The sequence below is a fragment of the Triturus cristatus genome, chromosome 1_2 (genome assembly GCF_964204655.1).
Source record: "Triturus cristatus chromosome 1_2, aTriCri1.1, whole genome shotgun sequence".
In the NCBI taxonomy this organism is placed as follows: domain Eukaryota; kingdom Metazoa; phylum Chordata; class Amphibia; order Caudata; family Salamandridae; genus Triturus; species Triturus cristatus.
In genome coordinates this window covers 1,190,033,556-1,190,053,095 of record NC_140580.1, presented here as the reverse complement: position 1 = coordinate 1,190,053,095, position 19,540 = coordinate 1,190,033,556, and the positions used below count along the sequence as shown (strand labels likewise).

The 19,540-nt window shown below is 49.5% G+C and overlaps 1 protein-coding gene across 2 annotated transcripts in view; it reads right to left on the bottom strand.

The window, feature by feature from the left end:
* The window catches only part of FPGS (folylpolyglutamate synthase), a 353,517-nt gene that overhangs the window by 256,634 nt on the left and 77,343 nt on the right, over positions 1-19,540 (bottom strand). For both annotated transcript variants that reach the window (XM_085614139.1, XM_085614140.1), the window contains exon 4: positions 18,544-18,608. In XM_085614139.1, coding sequence (XP_085470265.1) covers positions 18,544-18,608 — 65 coding nt within the window. The remainder of the gene's footprint in view (positions 1-18,543; positions 18,609-19,540) is intronic.

The window sequence follows — 19,540 nt, the reverse complement described above, 5'->3', positions numbered from 1 at the left end:
GGTGCCGACTGATTTTTCGGTGCCGACTGATTTTTCGGTGCCGACTGATTTTTCGGTGCCGACTGATTTTTCGGTGCCGACTGATTTTTCGGTGCCGACTGATTTTTCGGTGCCGACTGATTTTTCGGTGCCGACTGATTTTTCGGTGCCGACTGATTTTTCGGTGCCGACTGATTTTTCGGTGCCGACTGATTTTTCGGTGCCGACTGATTTTTCGGTGCCGACTGATTTTTCGGTGCCGACTGATTTTTCGGTGCCGACTGATTTTTCGGTGCCGACTGATTTTTCGGTGCCGACTGATTTTTCGGTGCCGACTGATTTTTCGGTGCCGACTGATTTTTCGGTGCCGACTGATTTTTCGGTGCCGACTGATTTTTCGGTGCCGACTGATTTTTCGGTGCCGACTGATTTTTCGGTGCCGACTGATTTTTCGGTGCCGACTGATTTTTCGGTGCCGACTGATTTTTCGGTGCCGACTGATTTTTCGGTGCCGACTGATTTTTCGGTGCCGACTGATTTTTCGGTGCCGACTGATTTTTCGGTGCCGACTGATTTTTCGGTGCCGACTGATTTTTCGGTGCCGACTGATTTTTCGGTGCCGACTGATTTTTCGGTGCCGACTGATTTTTCGGTGCCGACTGATTTTTCGGTGCCGACTGATTTTTCGGTGCCGACTGATTTTTCGGTGCCGACTGATTTTTCGGTGCCGACTGATTTTTCGGTGCCGACTGATTTTTCGGTGCCGACTGATTTTTCGGTGCCGACTGATTTTTCGGTGCCGACTGATTTTTCGGTGCCGACTGATTTTTCGGTGCCGACTGATTTTTCGGTGCCGACTGATTTTTCGGTGCCGACTGATTTTTCGGTGCCGACTGATTTTTCGGTGCCGACTGATTTTTCGGTGCCGACTGATTTTTCGGTGCCGACTGATTTTTCGGTGCCGACTGATTTTTCGGTGCCGACTGATTTTTCGGTGCCGACTGATTTTTCGGTGCCGACTGATTTTTCGGTGCCGACTGATTTTTCGGTGCCGACTGATTTTTCGGTGCCGACTGATTTTTCGGTGCCGACTGATTTTTCGGTGCCGACTGATTTTTCGGTGCCGACTGATTTTTCGGTGCCGACTGATTTTTCGGTGCCGACTGAGGTTTCGGTGCCGATTGATGTTTCGGTGCCGAATGAGTTTTCGGTGCCGATGGACTTTTAGGCATCGATGTTGAAGAACGTTTCGGTGCCGGTGGAGACTTCGGTGCCGAGGAACGTTTCTGTGCCGAAGGAGATTTCGGTCTTGGAGCCTGTTTCGGTGCCAACAATGAGTGTTTGGGTGCCGAGGGTGTTAAAGGCACAATTAGGTGAGGTTTGCTCGAGCCCGAGCCACCCACAGGCTTAGATGTCTTCGGAGCCGGGCCCGAGGGCGGGGCTTCTGAAGAGGATTTCCGGTCGCGACTGGGCCCAACTGGCGGAGTCTTGACCACTGCTTTTTTGGATGGGGCAGGGGCAGGGGGGGTGGTACTCACACGCTGCCCTGGAGTGATGAGGTCATCGGAATCGTCGGCTTCGGACACGATCTCGAGATCTTCGGTGTCGTCTTCGGGAACATCTTGAGCAAAGATGTCTTCCGGTTCTGGAGCTGGTTTGGCCATAATATGGCGTCGAGCTCTTCGGTCCCGGAGGGTCTTCTTCGAACGGAAAGCGGAACAAGCTGGACAGGTGGACTCGTTGTGTTCCGGCGACAGGCAGAGGTTGCAAACCTCGTGGTGGTCACTGTGGGGGAACTTCGCTCCACACTGGGGGCATTTTTTGAAGGGTGTCCTGTCCATCAGCCGCTTCCGGAACCGGTCCGAGTTGATGTCGACGTCGATGGAATACAAATCAAAGAGTTAAATCGATTGCTGGAAGTTTTCTGCTGGAGCGGAAAAAAGTTCATCCGAACCCAATGGCGGAAAAAAACAATCTGCCGATGGAGTGGATGCCCATGCGCACTGTTGTCCAGGGGAGGAGTCACCAACCTCGTGACCAAAGGCTTCTCCGAAGACAACAACAACCTGCAATCATCCGAGCCCAACACCAGATGGCGATCTTATCCTCAGTGTGTGATCTGCAGCTCATATGCCTCGAACATAATTTCCACTTTGCAACACAGCAGGCTCGAGCAGTGGGCCTTCTTGCCTCTAAGAATATCCATGCACTGCTGAGGTAGAGTCAAATACCCACATTCAAAGACCTCAGGAGCCAGATTGCAAGGTTCAGAGATCTGGGGTTTGGAGGTCTTACTGCGCCCTCTTTTTGGGTTAGATGTTCCTGCCAGTTGGGAAGTACCTGGCGAGTGACTACTGAGAGCTCGAGTAGTGTAGTGAAACTATGGTTGTCTCGCCCATGTGGGAGACACTAGGATTAGGGTGAGACATCTGCCTCAGTTTCCGAATCACAAATGGAGAGGCAGAGGTGGAAAAACTTAAGCAAATATCCCTGACCAACTCATCTATAGTGCATTGCCCTTGGACTGGGGATGCTAGAACCTGGAGGCGAAGTTTGGGCCTTTGGGGTTTTCTGCTGTGGCAAAAAGTTCTATGCTTGAGTGACCCTATTGTTGGAAGAATGGGTGGCGACTTGTGGATTGAGCGCCCACTCATGGATTTCTTGTCTCCTGCTGAGGAGATCTGCAAAGCTGCTGTCCACTCCCGGTCTGTACTACGCTAAGAGGTGAATGTTGGGTCTGTGAGCATACCTCAAGATGGTCTGTGCTAAGTCCGATAGCTAAGGGGACCTGGTGCCCCCCTCTTTTGGTATATATCACACGGTAGTCATGTTTTGATAAGAACCACTTTCCTTGTGAGGTGTGGAAGGAATGCTTTTAGCGCTGCATGAACAGCTAGCAGCTCTAGGTGCCTGATATGAAGGAGTTTGGCTCGGTGTCCAGTGATCCTGAACAGGTAACTCCTGTGAGTGTTTTCTCCAACCTGTGAGTGATGCCTCCGTTATGGTGCTCTACGAAACTGGGTCTAGGAAAGGCCGCCCCTTTAGAAGAGTTCTGGAATTCCACCACGGCAGAGACTGGCAAGTTTAACGACTGATCAACACTCGATCTTCCAGCTGACCCTACACTTGAGACCATTGATGTGCTAAGAATTCTGCAACGGGCACATACTTAGTTTGGCATAAGGTACTATGGCTATGCATGACGCCATGGTGCCTAGGAGGCACATAACTGTTTTTAATGTTATCTATTGAGGAGTCTGAAACGGTGGCTTCGTGTTTGAAAGGATTGAATCCTTACTTTATTTGGGTAAGCTATTTCCGTTTGAGAATCGAGGATGGCTCTGAGGTAAGGTTGTATTTGAAGAGGTTGTAGGTGGGACCCGAGAGCATCAACTGTGAAACCTAGATGAAGCAGGTTTATAATAGCTTGAATGTGTTTAAAACAGCCTATAGTTTGAACGTTTGATGAGCCAATCGTCCAGATATGGGAGAATGTGCATCTTTTGCCTGCATAGATGAGCTGCTTCTACCGCTAGACATTTACTATCATCCTGGGGGCTGTAGTGAACCCGAGCGGAAGTACTTTCAATTGAAAGTGCTATCCATTTAGTACAAATCTGAGGTACTGCGGATGTGCTGGGCGAAATGGATTGTGAAAGTAGGCGTCCTTCAGGTCCAATGCAGACATGAAGTCCCCTTGTAGAAGTGGAATGACATCTTGTCGTGACCATATGAAAGTGCTCCGAGAGAATGTATCTGTTTAGAAGTCTAGGATTGGCCTGAGGGACCCCTTCTTTTTGGGAATGAGAAAGAAAACTGAGTAAATGCCTGTGCCCTGTTGTAGTGGTACAGGTTCTATTGCTCCCTTTTGTAGCGCTAACTTCCTCATGGAGTAGCGGATTATGGTTTGCCGACAGCCTGTGTGCGCGGGGTGGAATGTTTGGAGGTGTGGAAGTGAGCTACAGGCAATAACCATGGTGCAGAATATCCAACACCCACTGGTCAGAGGTGATAGTCTGTCATGTGGGAGAGAACTGCTGAAGTCTTCCCCCGGCAGGTGTAGTATGAACAGGGGGAAAGGCAGGTAAGTCAAAGCTTTGTGGCCGTAGTTGCTGGTTTATTGAAACAGTCTATGCCTCTGGAATCGTTCCCTCCATAGGATACTCTACAATATCCTCCGAGAGACATATGTTGCGACTGGGGACGCTGATACGTAGAGGTGGTGTCTGCAAATGTGCTTTTGGCTGCTCCATGATAGGGCGAGCAGCCAAAATTCCCTCTGTGGGTAGATGTTTGTAACACCCCCATGGCTTTGGCCATTTTATTATCCTCCTCAAAGTTTATCCTCATCAAAAAGGAAGTGCCAGGATATTTTATTGCACTTCTGGCTTCAAACCTGAAACTTTGAGCAAGGCACATCTCCGTATGAGGACACTGGTGTTACTACCTCTCGCAGAGGCATCACTGCATCGGGTGCACAGTGGATCGAGGTCGCATGAGGACACTGGTGTTACCACCTCTCGCAGATGCATCAGCTGCATCTGGTGCATGGCGGATCGAGGTCGCATGAGGACACTGGTGTTACCACCTCTCGCAGATGCATCAGCTGCACGGCGGATTGAGGTGTTCGTTATCAGCTTGCCTTCCAAGTCAATCTCAAATGCCCGTTGTAGGAGGTTGATTTTGTAAAGCCCCCATGGATTTTGCGGTGTCAGTGTCCTTTTTTCATTTTTGAGAGAGCGGTATCAACTGTGGGGCCAAACAGATGTTGGTCAAAAGGTTAATTGATAATACTGACTTGTACTTCTGGTTTGAAACCAGAAATACGCAGCCAGGAATGCCTGCGTAAAAGTATGCCAGTATTTATTGCTCGAGGCGGTGTCAGCAGCATCTAGAGAGCAACGGATGGAAGCGTTAGTAATGACCTTCCCTTCCTGTATCAAATCAGTAGCCCTGGTCTTGTATTTGTCTGGTAGATGCTGTATAAGGGTTTCAAGCTCATCGTAGTGAGCCCTATCGTATCTTGCCAACAGAGCTTGGGTGTTGGCAATTTTCCAGACGTTGGCTGATCATACGTTTTCCTGAAGCATCTAAGAGTTTAGATTCTTTATCTGGGGTGGAGCGTCCCCTGTTGTCCGAGAGTTTGCTCTTTTTCGTGCGTTGGAGACCACTAAAGAGTCTAATGGTAGATGGCCCTTGATATAGGCTGGGTCAGATCGAGCGGCTTTGTATTTTTTCTCCAACCTGGGGTTAATTACCCTGGCTCTGACAGGATCTTGGAATATGTCTGGTGCATGCTTTGTAACCCCTTTAAGCATTGGTAAGATGGTTGTGGATCTTATTAGAGGGTAATAGTGTGTCCATAAGGAAGTCATCCACTGGGTCAGTATGGAGATCGACCCCATGAAAGGCTGCTGCTCTGTGAATGAGTTGTGTAAACCCTATGATGTCATCTGGAGGAGATGGCCAAGAGGGGTATACATCATCTTGGGGTTGATCCGGGGCATCTGGTGCATTATAGTCTTCCCAAGGATCACCTGATGGGTCAGGAATATCGTCTGGGTCCTCTAAGGGTTGCTCATCTTCTATTCCCCCAGAACTATCATCCTCATCAGGGCTATGGGGGCTGAGTGGTGAGTGTGTGGGGGAAATAGAGTCTGGCACTTCTGGAAGTGGTGAAAGTACTATATGGGAGAAGTCTGAGCATGTTTTTTGAGAGGGACTAAAGGTGTGGGAGGAGGTTCCAGTTTCCTTTTAGCTGGTAAAGTGGTGATATGTCCAGTCTTTGGGTTAATAAGAAGAGTCTTTTGCTTTGGATCTGGACCGAAAAGCTCTTCTATGGGAGAATCCTTTTTCGGAACCGGCTAGTCCTGTTTGGGATTGAGCGGTTTGCTGGGTTTATCAATGTTTAGTACAGTCTTAGGAGCAGATTGAGGTTTGGGTTCCGAAGACTTGTGGTCGGAAGCTTTTTTCGGTTTGAATTTCTTTGGATCGGAGATTTGTTTCGGATCTGGAGTTGTTGGTTCCGAAACGCGTTTCGGGTCGACAGTTTTAGGTGCCGAAGTATGCTTCGTTGTTGGAGTAGGCTTCGGTGCAGAGCTTGGCTTCGGTTCGACTGTTTTAAGTACCAAAGTTTTCTTCGGTGCCGGAGTCTGTATAGGTTTCACTTTCGGTTTGAGAACCTTCTGTTTATCGTGGTTGACTGAAGGCTGGCTCAAGCTCGAGTCCCCTAGAGGCTTTTTGGAAGTCTTCGTTGCCACGCCCGAAGGCGGGGCATCGAAGTTTGTGATCGGTGTGCACATGGGGCCAAAGATGGAGGTGGAACCGAAGCCTCACCCGGTGTGGGGGTAGCCAGAGGGTCGATGTCTGTACTTACGACCGGCTGACCAGCTGGAAGGGGATCGTCATCTTCTGCCTGCTCATCGGCTCCGGAAGCTGAATCTTCTGCTTCGGAAACGATGACGTCTTCCTGCTGTTCTTCATTGGACCCTGGTTGGACTGGAGTCTCCTGGACGAGGGTGTCTGGTGCAGATGAAGAAGATTGTGCCATGACTCTTCGAGCTAGACTGTCTGATTGTCTTTTGACCGGAACAAAGCACAGGCCTGGCAATCTCAGCTTTCGTGCTCTGGAGACGAGCACAGATTGCACACCTCATGTAGATCAGTGTGCGGGAATGTGTGTCCACACCGAGGGCACTTCTTGAATAGTGTTCTTTCCATGAGCCAAAACCCAATGGCGCAGTTGGGCCAGACAGCCCTGGACGAGCACCGGAATCGAGAAGTGAAGGTTGTTCGAGACGCGTGTGTAAGGAAGTCTCGATCGAAAACAATACCGACAGTAGGGATCAGGGAATGCGCGTCGAAATCAGATCGGTAAAGAAAACTGAGCAAGAGCTACCATATAAAGACTCTTCCAGGACAGCAACAAAGTGTAATCATCCGGGCCTACCACCAGATGGCGATCTATTCACTAGTATGTGATCTGCAGCCCATATGCCTCAAACACCGTGTAGGAGAGTAGGGTCTGCTATCCTATGGTCACCCCAAATTTTTGCTTTTTGCTTCACTGGTTTTTGACATATTGAGGCTGTGGGCCTGCTAATCAGACCCCCAGCCTGCTGTTCTCTCTAACTAAATTGACACTATGCACCCTAGGTGCATAACCAATTGGAAGTGGATCACCCTGTGAGCCCCTGTACCAGTGTACACTAGGTACCCAGGGCATTGGTGTATCTAAGGCCTGCCAGGGGCTGAAGCATGTATTATGCCACCCCAGGCTTGGCCTAACAAATTTGACACAACTGGCTGATCACTCAGCTGGGGTAAGTTGGTGTAACCACCTCTTACTTAGGTGTAGTATACCTATACCTAACCTGAAATGGGACACATGTTAACCTATAAGTCACTCCTATGGCAGGCCTTAACAATCCTGAAGGCAGAGTGCTTGGTTCCATGTGAGATGGTGCTCTGGCATGAGCTGAGCCTGTCTGCAGTGGTCGGAACCACTTCCTTCTACTGTTTCCAGATATCGTCATACCATATACTCTTAAGTGCATTATGAAACTCGCGGTTAAATGCTATCTTTGGTTTGGCTTTATCAAAACATGTCGAGTAAGGTGTCATACGAATTGGAATACTAACCCCTCGCCAATTCTGGCGACGGGGTTAGCATTCCACCCTTCTAGAGGGACACGACATGTACAGTACCTGAAACCCGGGTAAAATCCGACATAGCCGCAGCTCCACAAAATGGATGCTGCCACCACAGACACAAGTCTGCCCTCCTGCTGCTGGGAGTCCTTCCAGCTTGGGAAGTGTGGACAAAGGGTTTCCTGCCAGGGGAGGTGCGTGCACCACCCCAGACAGGATTTTGTGTATTGGTCAGGTAGGGCTTGAAAGGAACCAGACATGCCTGAGGCTCACAAGGAGCCTCAGTGCATATGCCAGTTCAATCCGGTCCTGGGGCACACCAGCCCCGGACCTGGGGCGAGCTGGACAAAGAATTGGGGGTGTAACCACCCCCCTTCCTGGTCCCACCCTTAGGGAGGGACCTAGCAGGTAGTCCGGCCCCTAGAATCCGCTTAAAGGTAGGAGCTGTGTCCTAAGACTTCAGACATCCTGGAATCAACTTAACTACAAGAAGAAGACGGGAACTTCGACGCTCTGCCGCACAGAGGACTGAAGGAAATCTCCCCTGTGGTCAGGGAGTGACCACCTTGCTAACGCAAGCACCATCCAGCGAATCAACGTCTGCTTTGCCGCCGCATCCCACCGCTGCCACCAATGTGAGAAGTTGGCCTGGTATATGATGTTCACTAATTAAAGTGACCACCTTGTACCATGCCAAGCAACCCTTATGTTGTGGTTGTAAGTCAACCTTTTCGGACTAGCTGCCCTAGTGGTAGCGTAGGCTAAGCAGACCAATACACAAAATCCTGTCTGGGGTGGCAGGAAACCCTTTGTCCACACCTCCCAAGCTGGAAGGACTCCCAGCAGCAGGAGGGCAGACTTGTGTCTGTGGTGGCAGCATCCATTTTGTGGAGCTGAGGCGGTGTCTGATTTTACCCGGGTTTCAGGTACTGTACATGTCGTGTCCCTCTAGAAGGGTGGAATGCTAACCCCGTCGCCAGAATTGGCGAGGGGTTAGTATTCCAATTCGTATGACACCTTATTCGACATGTTTTGATAAAGCCAAACCAAAGATAGCATTTAACCGCGAGGTTCATAATGCACTTAAGAGTATATGGTATGACGATATCTGGAAACAGTAGAAGGAAGTTGTTCCGACCACTGCAGACAGGCTCAGCTCATGCCAGAGCACCATCTCACATGGAACCAAGCACTCTGCCTTCAGGATTGTTAAGGCCTGCCATAGGAGTGACTTATAGGTTAACATGTGTCCCATTTAAGGTTCAGTATAGGTATACTACACCTAAGTAAGAGGTGGTTACACCAACTTACCCCAGCTGAGTGATCAGCCAGTTGTGTCAAATTTGTTAGGCCAAGCCTGGGGTGGCATAATACATGCTTCAGCCCCTGGCAGGCCTTAGATACACCAATGCCCTGGGTACCTAGTGTACACTGGTACAGGGGCTCACAGGGTGATCCACTTCCAATTGGTTATGCACCTAGGGTGCATAGTGTCAATTTAGTTAGAGAGAACAGCAGGCTGGGGGTCTGATTAGCAGGCCCACAGCCTCAATATGTCAAAATCCAGTGAAGCAAAAAGCAAAAATTTGGGGTGACCATAGGATAGCAGACCCTACTCTCCTACACACCGTGTTATGCATTAGCAGGTAAGTACACTACTTACAATCCCAGTCTTCGGGGTTTTGACCAACACTGGGCCAGGTTCAGCGTAAGGTAGGTACTGCCCCCACTAGCGGCAATGGGGCAGCCGGGTGCAGAGGTCACTGGCCCAATTAAAACAATGGAGACTGGGGGGGGGGGGGGGGGGGGGAGGGGAGGGGCACCTCGAACGGGCACGGTTTGCAGGTAAGTACTCGCAGTTTCAGGGCACAGGCCCTGGAGGTAAATATCAGCACAGAGGCACTAAGCAGCATCAAAGCTACACCAGAGGCACAGTGTCGGGCGCCCAATGAGTTTCAATGGGGGAAACTCAGTTACAGAAAGACTGCAGCGTCGGGCCAGGAGGCTGGCTGAAGGGGACCACTGACTGGGCAGGTAAGTTAGACGGCGGGGGAGGCACTGTTGGTTGGTTGAGCTCACCAAGGCCAGAGGGCTGAATATGCAGGGGTACCTTTTGGTGTTGGATCTTCTTGGTCGGAGCCGTTCGCAGTCAGGGGATCTCTTTGTGTAGAGGCTGCAGGTGACTTTGTGGGGTCCAGGAGAGCCACCAATGGAGTCATGGTCAGGATCGCTGGGAAGACTTCACAGAACAGGTGAGCCACTTTAACTCAGGCCGTGGGTGTCAGGTGCAGAGTGGGCAGGGGTGTCAGATCCACCTGAATCCTTGGTGTGGTTTCTTTTGAGCAGGGACGCTGGCCTTGGGAGATCTTGTCTTGGCTGAAGAGTGACAGTCTTCCTGGAGTTCTTGGAATTTGAAGGCCATGGGACAGGCGTCTTCTTTGCGGAGTCTTTGGGCAGGAAATAGGTGACAGGCTGGAAGGGCTGGGGCCAAATCAGTAGACGTCTTCCAAACTCTGCTGCATGGCGTCTTCATTCTTTTCATCTTCGGTCACAGGAATCCATGGATCAAGGTTCAGGGGTGTCCCTAAATACAGAATTTAGGGGTGTTACGGGTACTGGCAGATGGTAGCCAATGGGCTACTTGCCTTTAGGGTGATTACATCCTTAGAATGTCCCCTCCCTTTGGGGAGGGGGCATCCCTCTAACTTGATTGAGTCAAATCCTTAATTCAAGATGGAGCATTTCCTAAGTAGAGGGTCACCTCGGTCCAGGGCATCATAGGGGTGATCCTGGCAGAGAGGAGACACACCACTCCTGACTACTAGTTTACCCGCCAATCTTGCCGCAAAAAATGTGAAGCCTTTGAGGCTGACCGCCTTGAATGCTGTTCCTGCTTGGGGATAGGTGAGAAGCACCTCCACCCAGAGCAGCCTTAACCCCTGACCCACGAGAGCACAAGGCCCCCACCTCAGGGGGTCACAAACCTATCTGAAAGTGGCAGGCTGGTGCAGACCAGTAGACTGCACACTGGAGAGTTGATCATTTTTCATAGGGCATCTCGAAGATGCCCTCTAAGTGCGTTTTGTAATAAATCTACTACTGCCCTCAGTGTGGGTTTATTATGCTGAGAAGTTTAACACCAAACTCCTTAGCATTCAGTAAAGCCACCATGGAGCTGAGGAGTTCACAATGACAAACTCCCATCCCATGTACTCAATATGGCTTCACTGCACTTACAATGTCAGTGAATGGTCACAGACACAGTAGGGGCACACTGCTCATGCAGCTTTGCCCTCACATGTGGTATGGTGCACCGTGCCTTAGGGCTGTGAAGCCTGCTAGAGGGGTGACTTACCTCTGCCATAGGCAGTGGGTGTGGGCATGGCACACAGGGTTGTGTGCTATGTCGACTCTTCAGTTTTGTCTGCACCAAAACACAGTCTTCAATGTCAGGGTGTGTGTTTGGTGAGGGGTCTCAGATGGTGGCACAATACATGCTTCTGCCCGTAGAGACCCTCTATGGTCACAAGGTCCTAGGTACTACTGGTACCATTTACAAGGGACTTGCATGTAGGCCAAGAGGTGTGCCAATTATGGAAAAAAGGTACAGTTTTGGGAAAGAACACAGGTGCTGGGACCCAGTGCACACTCAAAGTGCATCAGATATCAGGCAAAAAGTGGGGGTAACTATTTAACAAGCATTTACAATGCAATAGGTCTCGCACTGACATTATTTTGAGCTATTGTCATTGTAAATGTCATTGTTTTTCTTTTGTAAAACAAATAAAAGGCATTGTAATTTAAAATGCAAATAGCTAAAAGTTTTGTAGATGCGAAACCTATTGTATTGCATTTACACGAGTGTGGGCTCATTTTCCAAGCGGAGGGTTGGGTTCAAATGGAGCATTTGGCCGATCTGCATCTAGTGTTTGCAGTGGGAGCTCTTCTGTTGCTGCTCAGATGCCGTGGGACGTGCTTTGTGTACTGAACACGAAGGACCCTTCTTGAAGCGAGGTGCATTCTGTCTGCATAGTGTGATAATTAGGGGCAGGGCCTTAAGTGTACTCGAGCTGGAAGTGACTGAGTGGGTTGAAATTTCAGAATGAGCGCTTTAATGTTTCAAATTCTGGCTGCATTGGGATACGCTAGAGCCTTTTGAGTCTATAGAGTGGCTCCTAGGTAATCCTGAACTCTGTTTGGCTGAAGATGTGATTTTAACACATTGACTGAGAACCCTAGCTGTTGAAGCAGCTGAATGGTTACTGAAGTGTGCTTGCGACATTGCTGGTACGTGCTGGCTTTGATGAGCCAGTCGTCCAGATAGGGAAAGACATGCATGTTGGTCTTCCGAGATGCGCAGCTACTACAGCCAGACATTTTGTGAAGACTCTGGGGGCAGTGGGGACTCCGAATGGGAGTGCTTTGAACTAGTAGTGTTGACCTGCTACCACAAACCTGAGAAGTTTGCGGTGAACAGGATGGATTGGAATATGAAAGCAGGCGTCCTTTAAATCTAGAGAAGAAAGGAAATCGCATTTTTGCAAAAGAGGCAGTATTTGTTGTAGTGTTACCATGTGGAAGTGGTCTTACTGTATGTAAAAGGTTGAGTTCTCCGAGATCCAGTATGGGTCTGAGAGAGCCATCCTTTTTGGGAACCAGAAAGTAAAAGGAGTACACGTCCGACCCTTGATGTTGAAGTGGTACGGGCTCTACGGCTTTTTTAGTAGCAGGGATTGTACTTCCTGTGTAAGAAGGTCTAGGTGATCCGGTGGAAGTCTGTGCGACCTTGGGGGAATATTTGGAGGAATGTTTGGAGGAGAGTTGATGAACTCCAGGCAGTAACCAGAACGGATAATTTGAAGAACCCATTTGTCTGTTGTAATGGACTGCCACTTTGATAGAAACTGTGAGTCTTCCCCTACAGGTGTTAAGTGGTCGGGGGGGATGGGGCTATGGGCAAGTCCTTGTTTTATATTGGATGGCAAGGTACAGGTGTTGGAACCTCTACCTCTGCTTTGCCGTGGTTTCCTCTGTAATTGCCTAGATAGAAACTTTGGAACCGGAGGGCTGTTATTGCCCTTATAGGTGGACACAGTGTCTGAGGAAGCAGTTTGAGATCCTGCCCAATAAAAGGAGCGGCAAAAGGAACCACGCCCTTGGAGACTGAAGTGCTCCGATGGATTTAGCCACTTTGGTATCTTTCTTCATTTTATCCAAAGAAGTGTCTACCACTGGTCCAAAAAAGTGTTCTTTGTCAACGGGCGTGTTTAATATGGAAGTGTGAACCTCCGGTTTAAATCCTGATATGCGCAGCAGGCGTATCTCCTTAAAAGAACACTGGCGTTTACAGCTCTGGCAGACGTATCCGCAGCATCTAGGGAGCATCTAATTTGGTTGTTAGAAATTAACTGCCCCTCACGAACCAGGTCTTGCGCCTTTGATTTTTTGTTCTTGAGGGAGAAACTGGATGAGTTGCTCCATTTCATCCCAGTGTGCGCGGTCATAGCGTGCTAGCAACGCTTGTGTATTGGAAATTCGCCAGAAGTTAGCAGCCTGGGTAGCTAGCCTTTTCCCTGAAGCATCAAGGAATTTCGACTCTTTATCTGGTGGTGCCCTCTTCCTCGTATTAGAAACTACGAGTGAATCTAATGGTAGTTGACTTTTAATGTATACTGGATCTGATGGGGCAGGCTTGTATTTTTTATCTACCCACAGGGTAAGGATATGTGCCCTAACAGGATCCTTAAAAATGTTGTCTACATGTCTGGTCATGCCTTTCAACATGGGAGACGTGTGTAGATGTGTGTTTTGTAGAGTCTCAAAGAAAATCCTCCTCTAGGGATTCTTTGTGTAGTGGGACTCCATGGTAATTAGCAGCCCTACTTACCTCTACAAACCCTACACTGTCATCTGGTGGAGTGGGTTTAGTAGGATATATGTCCGGGTCATTATCAGTGGGAAAATTAGTATTAGAGTCATCCCACACGTCCCCAGGCTGATTGTCAGGTGTGTGGGGTGGGGAGTTCTCAGGTGAAGTTGGCACAGGTATAGTCTGTGGTACAGAAGGTGAAGGAAGAGTAAGAAGAGGGGAAGGATTTCTCCCAACTGTTCCCTTCTTCAAATGTATGTGGTATTCCTCTTCAGTAGTACCACCTCTTTTTAAAGTCACTTTAGTGGTGATATGTCCAGTCTTTGGGTGCATAACCAGGATTTTTTGTTTCAGATCCGGTTTGTCAATTGGATCACAGAAAACATGTTTTCTTGTTGACTTGGGCGTCTCCGTGTGTTTCGGTTCAGAATGCTTCGGCGCCTATGGTTTCTTGGCTGGGGTTTTCGGATCTGAAGTTTTTTTCGGTGCCGACAGAATGTCCGGTGGCAGATTTCTTTGGCTCCGAAGTCTTTGGCTCGTTGCCTGATTAGGCATGGGGCTTTTTAAAGCCGGAAGGCTTTTTAGTATGCTTCGGTGCAGAGCCCGAAGGCGGGGCTTCAGAAGCTTGTTCTCGGCGCCCACCGGAGCCCGAGGACGCAGCTTGGTACGGGGCCTTCTTTGATGGAAGTGGAAGGTGGGGCAAGGTAGGGTCTGTACTCACGGTACGTTGTCCCTGCGGGATGTCTTCATCGGAGCTATCTTCGGAAACCAAGAGGTCTTCCTGTTCCTCATCGGTTCCGATGGGTTCATCGCCTTCCTCCTCTTACGATTGAGGTCCGGAATGGAACCTGGTTGTTTTTGCATGTCGCGTCGTCAGGCACGACGATCGCAGAGTCTTTTTGGAGCGGAATGCTCGGCACGCATTGCAGTGGTCTTCTCTGGGGTCGGGTGATAAAACACAAATTGCACACCCCGTGAGAGTCGGTGCTTGGGGATTTTGCGTGGCACAGAGGACAGAACTTGAAAATAGTTTGTTCCATCGACTGCAAGTCGAACCAGGGGCTAAGCCCGATCAGTCCTACCACGAGCTTTCCGATTGAAGTTTTCTACAGGAAATTACGATCCGCAAATAAGAGGGAACGCGAACGGAAAGAATACCGTAGAGTGAGTGAATACGCGCCGAGAAGGAACGAAGGATAGACGTCGAACCGGAGCACAGCGAGATGCACCCAAACCTGATGGCAGAAAAAAAACAATCTGAAGATGGAGTCGATGAGTATGCTCACTATCACCTAAGGGAGGAGTGCCCTACCCCGTGACTAGGAAAACTTCTTCCAAGGAAAACAAAGTGCAAACATCCAGACTCAACACTAGATGGCGATCTTATGCAAAGCATGTGATCTACAGCTCACATGCCTCTAACATGGAGTTTCTGGTTGGCTAGGGTATGCACTCAAGTCAGGCAGAACCCACCACTTTAGTCAGGGCAAGTCAGTTATACACCAAAGATAACCTGAGCTCACCCTCTGGTTGTTTGGCACAGAGCAGGCAGGCTTATCAGAGGAAATGTGTAAAGTGTTTGCGCAACACACTAAAACAGCAACACAATTAATAGTTCACAAAAGAGACTCCACGTAGGATTAAGCAAAAATACACCACATTATTCATATCACAAGACCAAAATGACATGAAATAAAGCAATTATTTAGCTAGTACTCGTTATCCTGATTACTAAAGGGCTCAAAACAACATCCATAATAAATACTTTGCAGGTAAAACAGTGTTGGGGTCAATAACCTGGATTAGAATACCAACATAGGGCACAGTGCACTCCTATTATGCGTCAGAAAGTACATTCCTGGGGGCCCTGTTGGCATTTAGAAACAAAACGATAGGTACAGGAACACCACCCGCGTGCCTAGTATACGTTATACGGTAGTATTTGGGAATATGGTTACGAGACAACAAACCCAGTTGGTGGATTAACCACCGTGGTCACTAGACGTATAGGCGCGGGAGCGAGGAAAGCAGAGCTCTGCAGACATCCGGGTGACCGGTCTGTTCTCATAACTGAAGAACGCCTGGCACGAACACGAGAGGCTTGCCTTGGTCCCCCTCAGCTGCGCACTTTTTAAAGTAACAGTCTGCTGGGGCACAATTCGGCGACACCCCTCACCAGCACCCAATTATGTGTGGGGAGTCTGTTGCGCTGCTCTGTATTCAGGAGTAAAGAGTCTGTTCTGTGTGGAGGTTGGGAGGGGAGCTCCCCCTTCTTGTTGATGCGCTAATCTGGTGGGACCCGCTACTTAGTTACACGATCCCGGCACTCCACAGCCTGGGGCAGAGGTCCACACGGAGAGGGATTCTCTCCCGAGTGTTGCGCTGCCTCGGGGGTCGGGTCCCGCCATTCAAACGGCTCTCAAGGTAGAGTAGGGCCCTTCACACCGCAATGCCTCAGGAGGAAGGCACAGAGTGCTGCCGCATCACTTACACCACCCAGTGGGTTCGTTAGGTAAGTGCCAGCACTTCAACCCGCAAGGGGAGATTAGACTGGCCAAGCGCTGATCCCAGAGACCATGAAGCGCTTTATTACGCTCTGGTTGTGACTGAAGCACCTGTAATTCAGCTAGCAAAAACAGGCATGTGAACTGGGATTAGACACCACCCTGGCAACCAAGAATGCTCCCACAAAGCGGAGCACTGGTACTGGATAAACTGTGCAGTGAGCTGGAATCAGACACATCACGAGGTCTTTGTTGTCCCCGAAACCTTGAATCTAAATGGGGAAACCTTGGAGAGAAATGGTGAGCAAGCCCTTGGAAAACACTTGGGGGAACATGGGTAACAACAGGCAGGCCAACATATACAATACTAAGCATAGTGACAGTTCCGCCAGCAGGTCAGCACAACCAAGCAAGTAGCCCCAATAGCGGTTCCTCCTGATAGCACAGGAGTCCTCTGGCAATGTGCAATTTGTAAAGCCAGCAGCGTCTGGTTACAAGTCCCACAAAGTGTCAAAAAACATGGGGTCAAAACACCTGTACTTACACTCAAAAATGTCTTTGATCAAGTGGCGACTTCAAAGGAACCCTTAAAAGTGAGCAACAATCCCATTCAACTCAGCTCGGCTCTAGAAATCAGTAGGGGGCAAGTCAGCTGTCTGTGTAAGGATAGGACACAACCTATAAAAATTTAAAGTGTGAACAACCTCTCCCAGCCCAGCAAGACAACCAGTATACAGATAAATGAAGATGGGACACCCGTCACACCCAGCTGTTCCAGTGCTGTGGCTGTCTGGAACATATGCACACGGAGTAGCTGTCACCCAGAAGTGGATTTGAGTCAGGCTGCAAAGTACAAAGAGTCATAAGCAGAGAGAAATGCTCACTTTCTAAAAGTGGTATTTCAAAAACAGTAATGTGAAATCCAACTACACCAGTATGTAGGATTTATCACCACAATTCGAAACATACCAAACATGGCAATGCCACTCCCTTCTGATCAGGAATTACACTTAAAATTATATAAGGAAATTCCCAATGCTAGCTTACGAGAGGAGTAGGTCTCACAGCAGTCAGTTAAAAGCAAAATAGGCTGTTTGTCATTACCAGGACCGGAGACACAATAAAGGCACATGTCCTACCTTTCACTTACACAGCACCCTGCCCATAGGGCTACCTAGGATCTACCTTAAGGGTGACCTATGTGCAATAACAGGGGAGTTGAAATCTTGGAAAGTAGTTTTAAATGCAAAGTCATAGTGACAGTAAACTGTGCACACAGGCCCTGCAGTGGCAGGCCTGAGACCAGTTAGATGGGCTACGTCTGTGGGTGGCACAATCAGTGCTGCAGACCCACTAGTAGCATTTAGTTCACAGTCCCTAGCACACTCAGCGCACTTTACTAGAGACTTACAAGTAAATCAAATATGCCAAACAGGTGTAAACCAATCATAGCATGTTTAGACTAGAGAGCACGTGCACTTTAGCACTGGTTAGCATCAGTAAAGTGCCCAGAGTCCGAACACCAACAAAAGGAGGGTCAGACATATTGAAGGAGGAAGGCAAAATGTTTGGCGATAACCCTGTGTGGGATAACCCTGAAGAAAGGGCCAGGTCCACCAGTCAGTGTCTGGAAATTTGACATGGCAGCATGGGCTAAAACAAAAAGGGGTCTGTTCTACCAACAGACTGGCCTCATAAGAAGAAGCCCATCCACTGGCGACCGATGTAAGCTATGAGTAACCACAATCAATGACAATACAGACGGTAAAGGCCTATATGCTAGTTTTTCAATGATGTTGAGATGGAGCAGAGGAGTCCACTACCGAACCAGACGGCGGAAAAAAAAACAATCCCACAATGGAGCAGATACCAATGCGCACTGCAAGCAAAAGGAGTCACTATACTGCACGACTCAAAAGACTTATTCAAAGAAAAACAACTTCTACACTTCCAAGCCCAACATTTAGATGGCAGACTTCTGCTAGGCATGTGTATCTACAGCCACACATGCCATCAAACAGCACGTTATAACCAATAAGATGTCACTGCACCTTCGTTTATAGAACTACACAGAAAATAAGACCTGAGGGCACTGCCTCAATTGTTTCAGAGCCATATGGATTCTGCCTTAAACCTATCCAAACCCCAGATATCAACCAGCCAAATGCAGAAGACCTATTGACCTCATGTAGCCGCTCCCACCCAAGAAAAAAAAAAAAAAAAAAAAAAAAACATTCAAGGCCCCAAGATCCCCCCACAAATTTTCAAAATCTCTGAATAATATTACCCCTAAATGTTGCCATGGGCGCCCTAAATGTTACCTCGGGCCACAAGATGACGAGGGTCTGAATTTAGACTAGATCTGAATACCTGCCAAGATTAGAGCACCTATGTGGGGGTGCTGACACCACATCCACACACCAGCCCCGGTACTTACGCTCTACACACCAGTCGCATAGAAAATCTCAAACAATGAATGAAAACCCTTTAAAAGAACATAAGCATTATCCTGATGCAATCCTGCCTTCTTCAGAAGGTCACCTGTAGAATCCGGTTTTAAGTCCATAATTCCGGAGAATTCGTTCAGCAAAAGCACATGTTGAGCCCTGAAAAAAAAAGCACAAACGTCATCAACACTAAGTTCAGATGTGAGCTTGACTCCCACCCACCCTTACCCAAAGTCCACCGCACTCACCCAGCAGCCTTCCACCAACCCCTACCCAAAGGCCATCGCACTCACCCAGCAGGCTCCCACCAACCCCTACCCAAAGGCCATCGCACTCACCCAGCAGGCTCCCACCAACCCCTACCCAAAGGCCATCGCACTCACCCAGCAGGCTCCCACCAACCCCTACCCAAAGGCCATCGCACTCACCCAGCAGGCTCCCACCAACCCCTAACCAAAGGCCATCGCACTCACCCAGCAGGCTCCCACCAACCCCTACCCAAAGGCCATCGCACTCACCCAGCAGGCTCCCACCAACCCCTACCCAAAGGCCATCGCACTCACCCAGCAGGCTCCCACCAACCCCTACCCAAAGGCCATCGCACTCACCCAGCAGGCTCCCACCAACCCCTACCCAGAGGCCATCGCACTCACCCAGCAGGCACCCACCCACTCCTACCCAAAGGTCATCGCACTCACCCAGCAGGCTCCCACCAACCCTTAACCAGAGGCCATCGCACTCACCCAGCAGGCTCCCACCCACCCCTACCCACAGGCCATCGCACTCACCCAGCAGGCTTCCACCAACCCCTACCCAAAGGCCATCGCACTCACCCAGCAGGCTCCCACCAACCCCTACCCAAAGGCCATCGCACTCACCCAGCAGGCTCCCACCAACCCCTACCCAAAGGCCATCGCACTCACCCAGCAGGCTTCCACCAACCCCTAACCAAAGGCCATCGCACTCACCCAGCAGGCTTCCACCCTTTCTTACCCAGAGGCCATCTCACTCACCCAGCAGGCTCCCACCCACCCTTAACCAGAGGCCATCTCACTCACCCAGCAGGCACCCACCCACTCCTACCCAAAGGC